This window comes from Miniopterus schreibersii (assembly GCF_964146895.1).
Source record: "Miniopterus schreibersii genome assembly, chromosome: 16".
Lineage (NCBI taxonomy): Eukaryota > Metazoa > Chordata > Mammalia > Chiroptera > Miniopteridae > Miniopterus > Miniopterus schreibersii.
In genome coordinates, this window is record NC_138116.1 from 17,741,710 (window position 1) to 17,749,945 (window position 8,236).

Here is an 8,236-nt window from a genome sequence, read left to right on the forward strand (position 1 = left end):
TTTTTGTGTGTGTGTTTGCTTTGGTTTGGTTTTAGCAAATTTCAACTAAACAGTACAGTATACAGTACTATTAACTACAGTCACAGCACTGTACATTAGATCTCCAGCAATAAAAGGTAAGTAAATTCCATCTTGTCTCTGTTAAAGCAACCAAATCAACGTCCTAACAAATCAGAGCTATTTACAAGAGTTCTTCTGCTTCTTTTGAGGCCCTCCCAGGGACCCAGGCCCACTATCCACGTAGCTCGTCTGTTTTGGTGTACTTACTTCTCCCACTCCCCCATTCACTGAGTCCCTGACAGCTTCTCAAAGAGCAGAAAGGATACCTTTCATTTCCAATGAATCCTTTGCCCCCAGGACAGTCTTGGCAACTATAGGGGGTTCAGAATGAGTTACCCCAAGATGTGCCTCTGTGGTATGTGAACTGTTTTGAGCTAAAGGCAACTTTAGCTGCAGGCTCAAGAGAAATTTCTGCCTCTGCCTTAACTACCTAGAACTGAATTAAGGGCCTTGCCCATAATAAGACATTTTCAGATTTGACCTCATTTGACCTACCTGTTGGCAGGGCAAACTAATTCCTGAACATGTGTTCTCCCTGCAGTGACCTTTGAAGCCCCAAGATGCCTCACCTTATCTCTAACTCAGAATGTCATATATACCCATTTTCCCTTCTGTCTTTGAAACTCTTATGCATGTGGGATCTCTGACTCTATCATGTATGTGGGGTTCCCATACATGTGTAATTATATTTGGTTATTTTCTCTTGTTAAACTGTCACATGCCTTTTTTTTTTTTTTTTCGGGGCACATGTCTATTTGATTATTAGAGCAGGCAAAAGAACTTTGAGGGCAGAGGAAAGTTTCTTCCTCCCCCACACAACCTAGCAGATCCTCTGCAGATGCCCGTTGACTGGCTCAGTGACAAAGGTGGATGGGATGCAGGGGGGGAAAGGGACAGGCAAAGATTGTGTGTGTGTATGTGTGATCTCTCAGGCCAATATAAATAATTTATGTAGTATTTATACTCTGTTAGCTCAGGTTAGCCAGAGTCCATGGAAAGAAAAAAAGAATGCAAAGCAATACAGCAACACAAAGTAGCCAACTTGACAAATACTAGTTGGGGTGGAATATTTTAATCTGATGCTAGCACATAATACTGTACAGGGAACACTCACAGCTCCAAGAGTATCCCTCCAGACTATAAGGAAGTTCTCAGAAACAAGTAGATCAGCTACAGTCTGGTCCCCTGCCGTGGGAGGGTCAGGAAATGGAGTGGGAAAGGCACTGTCGGCTGCTTTCACATCACTCGTAGATCCAGTTCTGAGCACAGCTCTTGTAATCTACCAGTTCCTCAGGCCGAAACCACAGGCCAATCTCCTTCTCTGCACTCTCCACGGAATCACTGCCATGGATAATGTTCCTGGATGGGGAAAGAAATGGCCACATTACCAACACCACAAGGGTTAAACTGTCCAGAAGCCCCCCACTCCCATTGCCAGAAAGCCTACAGGCCACAGCAGCAGAAAAAGCCAAAGCTCTGTATCATTAGTTCATGTTCAAAGAAAAACACCACCCTAGCTGAAGGGTTCCGGGTTTGATTCCAGCCAAGGACATGTACCTTGGTTCCAGGCTCGATCCCCGGGCCCGAATGGGGCAAGTGCAGGAAGCAACCAATCGATGTCTCTCTCACATGGATGTTTCTCTCTCTCTCTTTCCCTTTCACTCTCTGAAAAGCAATGGAAAAAAATATCCCCGGGTGAGGATTTAAAAAAACCCCACAACTACCATTAATGAAGGATGAAGAATGCCCTCCCTGTCCAGCCGGGTGTGGCTCAGCAGTTGAGCATTGATCTAGGATCCAGGAAATCACGCTTTGATTCCCGGTCAGGGCATATGCCAGGGTTGTGGGCTTGATCCCCAGTGGGGGGCGTGAAGGAGGCAGCTGATCAATGACTCTCTCATCATTGATGTTTCTCTCTCTCTCCCTCTCTGAAATCAATACAGATATTTTTTTTTTTTAAAAAAAAGAATGCCCTCTCCATATCCCGCCTTCCTAAAAACTCTGATGCTAGCAGCAAGAGCCTTAGGAAGGACTTTGGCCAGCAAAGTGTACCAGGTTTTCCCCTCTCATCAGGGGCACAAACACAGTGATGTTGACAACCAAAGGTAGAAAGCCTACAAAGCCAAACACCAACTTAAGAGAAAAACAATGAACTGATCTGAAATTGATCTGCGTAAGGTACTATGTCCATCCCTAGCCACAAGAACCCAAATTCTTAGGGCAACTCAGATTTTGGAAAAGCGTAAAAAGCACCAACTCCTACCTGCCAACTTGGATACAAAAGTCCCCTCGGATGGTCCCGGGTTTGGAGTCTGCTGGGTTGGTCTCCCCAAGCATCACTCGGCCTGTCTTCACAACATTCAGTCCCTCCCAGACCTCCAAGGACAAAAGAAGATATGGTCAAGGAAGAAAACCAATCTCAGCAAAAAATCTGAAAACTATTAATTCAAAAAAAAGACAAGTGAAAAGCCCCCTTAATATGACATTCATTCATTGAGCAAATAGATACCTAGATAGATGATTGATGGAGATGATAGATGATAGCTAGATAGACACAGTTTGGTAGATAGATGATAGGTAGATAGATAGATGATAGGTAGGTAGGTAGATGATAGATGGATAGATGATAGATTGATAGATAGATGACAGATGATAGATGATAGATAGATAGATAGAGAGATAGAGAGATAGATAGATGATAGATAGATAGATAGATAGATAGATAGATAGATAGATAGATAGATAGATGATGATAGATAGATAGATGATAGATAGATAGATAGATGATAGATAGATGATAGATAGATAGATAGATAGATAGATAGATAGATAGATAGATAGATAGATAGATAGATAGATGATAGATAGATAGATAGATGATAGATAGATAGATGATAGATAGATGATAGATAGATAGATAGATAGATAGATAGATAGATAGATGATAGATAGATAGATAGATAGATAGATAGATAGATAGATAGATAGATAGATAGATGATAGATAGAGAGGTGTAGTTTCATTATCTGCCCATCCTCCCTTTCAAGCTGTGTAGGCAAGCAAAGCTATGAAAACAGACACCTACTTTGTCTCAGTCATGACTGCATCCCCAGTGTCTAGGAAAGACCCTGGCAGAATGATGACTACCAATACATATTTGAAGAAGAATTTCTGTAATAAGTCCTGCCCTCCAGAAGTTTATAATCAGGCAGAGCCCTCCTGATCTCGCCCAGCTATGAGTCTTCAGTTCAGCAAGCAGATGTATCTTGTCTTTCGTGGATCAGTGAGCTGACTCATATCTTAACAGTCCAGTCCTCTCAGCCCCAGTTTCCTCTGCATCAATGAGGACCCGGCATCAGAAGCAAGAATCGTAACACTCACTCTCAACTGAGTCATTCACATCAACACCCCACACATGCGCACTCACCATGGCAACCACTGGCCCTGAGTGCATGTATTTCACCAGGCCGGTAAAGAATGGACGGTCCTTCAGGTCGATGTAGTGTTCCTTGAGAAGGTCTTCAGAAGCCTATTCCACAAGGCAGAGAATGAGAACTGGCCCCCAAAACTAAGAACCAGTGGTTATTTCCCACTTACCCATCCTGCAGTTTAAAGCATGAACTCTCAGCTCACTAATTCTGTTCTAACCCAATTCATTCTCAACACTACCAGAGGGGAGCAGTGACCAGGACTAAAAGTGCTTCTTCAGCTTTGTACCAATTTTCCCCCTATTGGCCTTGATTAATCAAAATAAAACTACAGAATATTGGATTCATATCATATTCAGCCATTTCATTTCAGACAAGAAATCTAACAATGCAATGAATTTCCATTCCCAGAGCAAGCCTCAACTAAAATGTTAGAGGAAAGTGAGGGAGGTAGTCTTGCCATTTGATGAGAGGAGAAATGAACCAGGCCATTTCTCAGGGATACTTCACATCAACTCAGAGGCTAAAGGTCCTCGGTGATGATCATGCAATTCTCACCGGTATTTGCAAACCACCCAAAAGTTCACAACATCTAGCAATAAATAATTTTGTTGAAGAAGGAGTTAGAATCTCTCATTACAAGGCTGATATGTGGGAACAAATCAATTTAGCTAAAGTGCAAATCATCTGCTTAGCAGTTCCAACTTGGCTCAACTGTGTTCTCTCTCTGCCGCTTCATATATACTAGTTAAGGGGCTAACAAGTTCCCCTAGTTTTGTTTCATAGTACTGCCCTTCACGAGGTATACTGCACCCTTCAGTGATGCACACAAATGTGGAGATCTGTTGCTGAAAAGCACATCCAGAACATCCTAATGTTCAGTCCCTGTTGAGATGGTCACTTGCCAAAGTAAAATTACAGTCATGTGTTCATTCCATGTTAGCAAGTCACCCTCGCCATCCCTATCTAAATTGAAGGCTTGTGGTAGTTTTCTCACACACACTGGCTTGACCTTCCCTTACCAAAACACTCTTTTATTCTATTCATTGCTTCTTATTATCTTTAGTCTGCAAAACAGATCACAGACTTTTTGGGGGGTGGGGGGAGCCTCACGTTTTCCTCATCTCCTCCATATCAGATTCAAATAACCCTGCAGGCTCATGGCAGCTACCCCTCCTCCCACTCTTCACCAAGCCCATATCCTTGTTAGGAAACAGTGGAAAGGAGAAACTGTATGCACCTAGGGGTCAGAGAGACCCGAGTTAAAATCCCAGCTGCATCACTGACAGTGCTTTCAGGCATGTGACTTAACCTCCAAGTCTCGGGTTCCTCATCACTAACAACCACAGGAATGGAATAAGTACCTCTCAGGGTTGTCATGAGGGCTATGTGAGTAAACACATGTGCCCAGCACATGGTAAATGTCCGATCAACAATACTTTGACTTCACTTTACCTTCAAACTTAACATAATATGCAAACTCTCTGGAAAGCATTGCTAGTCCAACACTTGGCTCTAATCAATCCATCGTGCTCTCCCCTCAGCATTAACATCAGTCTGCTCCCTTTAATATTAAAGCAATTTTTCTAAACATCACAAAGGAACTAAATTGCAAATCAAATTAAATTTAAGATGTACTAAGAGAGTCCAAAGTTGAATCTTTTAATAGAGAAAAAGATTGTCCCCTAATATTTTCTTTGAGAATGTGAATTCTCCTTTCCCAGGTTGGTTTGAAGGAGGATTCTTGGACAACCAATCCTGTGCATTTCTTGAAATACTGCTTTGCAGGTGTCTTGCAAGAGCATTTTCTCTCTACTGTTTCAGGTGGGCCTCCCCAAGGGCATAACCACACTTTTCCCCCACACACCCCAGTGGTGCCTCATCTATGCTAGAAACTAAATGAGTGGTAAATTATGATAGAAAGGTTTCCTTGACGAAAACAACCTCCCTTAAAGGGAAGAAAGAAATCTCTGACACAATCTGCTCGGGAAGCTCAAGAGCAGAGCTAAAACATGCCCAGAGCTTTGAGTCAGTAATCATAGTCCTGCAGTAAATATGGAACTCTGCATTGCTAAGGGAAAAGAGAGGCTATTTTCTAAAATCCCAAATAACTTGGTTTGTTTCAAGATTCAGCTCTAGCCAGTTTTACTCAGTGGTTAGAGTGCTGGCCTGTGGACTGAAGGGTCCCTCGTTCAATTCTGGCCAAGGGCATGTACTTCAGTTGCAGGCTCAATCCCCAGCCCTGCTCGCAGCTCATGCGAGAGGCAACCAATCAATGTGTCTTCTCACATCAATGTTTCTCTCTCCCTCCCTTCCACTCTCACTGAAAAGCAACTAAAAAATATACTCAGGTGAGGATTTAAAAAAAAAAAAGGCTCAGCCATGATGCTAGGTCATTGAAGAGTTTCCAGGTTTCAGGGCATTTGTGTTTACCTTACATGAGGAAGTCTATGAAGAAGGGGAGGGGAGAAATAGAAACTAATCTAAAATGTTTCCCTATCCTACAAAAGAATAGAAGTAGGAAGAATGAAGTCCACTTACCAGCATGAATTTCATAGCAACAAGGCGGAATCCCTTTTGCTCAAAACGCTTGATGATCTCTCCCACAAGCTGACGCTGGACCCCATCAGGCTTGATGGCAATGAAGGTGCGCTCACTGTTGGCCATGGTCCTGCAGATAGACAGGTGGAACAGCACTGAACAGTGAAATGGCAGTAAATATCCTGCCTATGTCATTATCCTTCTCAGGCGGATTACCCCATAAATCTGGTTTAAATCTGTCATGTCAACTTCAAGTCCCTCTAGTAAAAACCCAGTTCCTCCTCCGTCCTCTCATGTATGAACTAATATTCCAGAGTGGGGAAGTCCAAAAGCAGGAGCTATAACTTCTATCCCATTTAATTGAATACGCTTATATGAAGCATCTACTGTGTACCCAACACTGTGGCAGAAGTAAGGTAGGGGATTAAAAAAAAAAAAAAAAGACACTATCTCTCTCAATCATCCCAACGAGGAAACTGCACTGATAACGTGAAAGTGACATCTGGTACAAGGCAGTACGAAATACTGTTTGACCACTGACTATCATGGTATTAGAACTGGAAGGAGTTTTAGAGACTATTTCATTACAATCCCCTTCATTTTACAAATAAGGAAACAGATCTAGGGCACCTGAATGAGTGCCAAAATCCAGATTTCCCAACCCTATGCAATTTATGCTACATCACAAGATGTAATGAATACTCTGACTAACCAATAAACGTTGGATTGTGGGAGAACTAGAACCATTAGTAATATCTGATACGCGGCATCTGCTGGAAGGAAGCCTAGAAAGCATTTATTCCAGATCCTTCCTTTTACAGAGGAGACAGCTCAAGATCTACTCTGCCTCCACACAAGATGAGAAAGGGGGACCTTCCCCTTGAAAGGCAATCCCTAATGTGGGTGACAGCACCGCCTCCTGGCTCTATCTTCCTGTACTTTAGTTAACCTCCTATTACAGCACCTTAACAATACATTTGAATTTTATGTTTGTGTGTCTGTCTTCCCCAGTGGTCTGTCCCTGGTACCTAGCCACAGGGCGTAGAACTAAATAAATGCAAAAAAAAAAAAAAAAAAAAAAGTCTTAAATGATAGCCACCTTGCCCCTCCAAGAAAAAGAGACAAAGTCCAATGACGGGCAGAGAACTCCTGATAGAAGCTCGAGACAAGCAAGGATTCGCCAGGACAAAATGTGGCTCAAGAGTCAGAAACGGTCCCTAATATATGTCCCTCCCCGCCCACCCGGACACACTTTTCATTCATTCCGCAATCACACACTGAGCGCCAGCTCCGGGCCCGGGACTGCACCCGACAGGGGCAAGCGAGGCACAGCCCGCAGTGCTCGCAGCCTGCAGGGAAAGGCAGCCACGAGCCAAAGACAAAGGCGAGTCCACGTGGCGTGGGACGCGCGCGGACAGGTTTGCACCTGCCGACAGCCGCTCCCCCGCCCTTCCTTCCCACCCGGCCCCCCTCGCCACCTCGCAGAACTCCTACGACCCCCTTCACCTCCCCGCTCCCCAACACCATGGACCTCCCTTTCCTCTCAGGACCCCGAACCCTTCTCACCCCTCCAGCTGCTTGAGCTCCAACTCCGCCTCCTGTCGCCCGCACCGGAAACACGCCCCGGCCCCACGTGGTTCCCGGTACTCGCACGCGCGGAACTTTTCTGCTCAAGTTGGCTACCGGAAAGAGCCCCTTTTGCAGAACACCGCTTGCCCACGCTTCTTCTGGTGAGTCGGACGTCATTCTAGGGAGCAACTTCCCCGATCTTTGACTTCCGGCGCTGCTTTTTCCTGCTCTTCCGGCACTCTGCCGCCATCTTTTTTTCTTTTCTTCTCTCTCTTTTTTTTTTTTTTAAGATTCTGTGACTCACTTCCTTCGTTCTGGAGCAAATCGGCTTCCCGGAAGGTGGCGCTCCTACTTTGCGTGAAGTCAAAACGCGTGTCCGACTCTGAGGTAGACGCCTTGCTTGACGTTTACTCCTTCTTTGCGGGCTGTCAAACAATAAATTCTTTATTGAGGACCTAGTGTGTGCCAGGCACTGTTCTAGAGCCTGGGGCCTATAGCAGTAAACTCTCTTGGTACTTCTGTTGGGGTTGGGAATGGGGGCAAACAATAAACAAATGTATATGGCATTATGTAACTGCTGTTAAAAAAAAAAATAAAGGGGGGAAAGAGGAGAGATGAAAGGAGTAAACTATTTTAAA

The 8,236-nt window shown here is 44.2% G+C and overlaps 1 protein-coding gene across 2 annotated transcripts; it reads right to left on the bottom strand.

The window, feature by feature from the left end:
* Nucleotides 1-1,110: 1,110 nt before the first annotated feature.
* LOC308569271 (nucleoside diphosphate kinase A 2) lies at nucleotides 1,111-7,758 on the bottom strand. 2 transcript variants are annotated; one of them, XM_081162952.1, is made up of 5 exons: nucleotides 7,596-7,758; nucleotides 6,030-6,159; nucleotides 3,488-3,589; nucleotides 2,324-2,436; nucleotides 1,111-1,419 (listed from the first exon to the last, which is right to left on the bottom strand). In XM_081162952.1, exons 2-5 carry the CDS (start codon nucleotides 6,153-6,155, stop codon nucleotides 1,302-1,304), a joined length of 459 nt encoding a protein of 152 aa, XP_081019078.1. In that variant the 5' UTR covers nucleotides 6,156-6,159; nucleotides 7,596-7,758; the 3' UTR covers nucleotides 1,111-1,301. The 2 variants fall into 2 exon arrangements, with proteins under 2 accessions (XP_081019078.1, XP_081019079.1); XM_081162953.1 differs by lacking the exon at nucleotides 7,596-7,758 and adding an exon at nucleotides 7,134-7,216.
* Nucleotides 7,759-8,236: the final 478 nt, after the last annotated feature.

Excerpts from the sequence above, each read along its gene's own strand:
- LOC308569271 (XM_081162952.1), bottom strand. The coding sequence starts at position 6,155 with ATGGCCAACAGTGAGCGCACCTTCATTGCCATCAAGCCTGATGGGGTC. Across the intron at positions 3,590-6,029 it reads TTGCTATGAAATTCATGCTG|GCTTCTGAAGACCTTCTCAA; the intron begins GTAAGTGGACTT and ends CTTGTGGAATAG. Across the intron at positions 2,437-3,487 it reads CAGGGCCAGTGGTTGCCATG|GTCTGGGAGGGACTGAATGT; the intron begins GTGAGTGCGCAT and ends TTGTCCTTGGAG.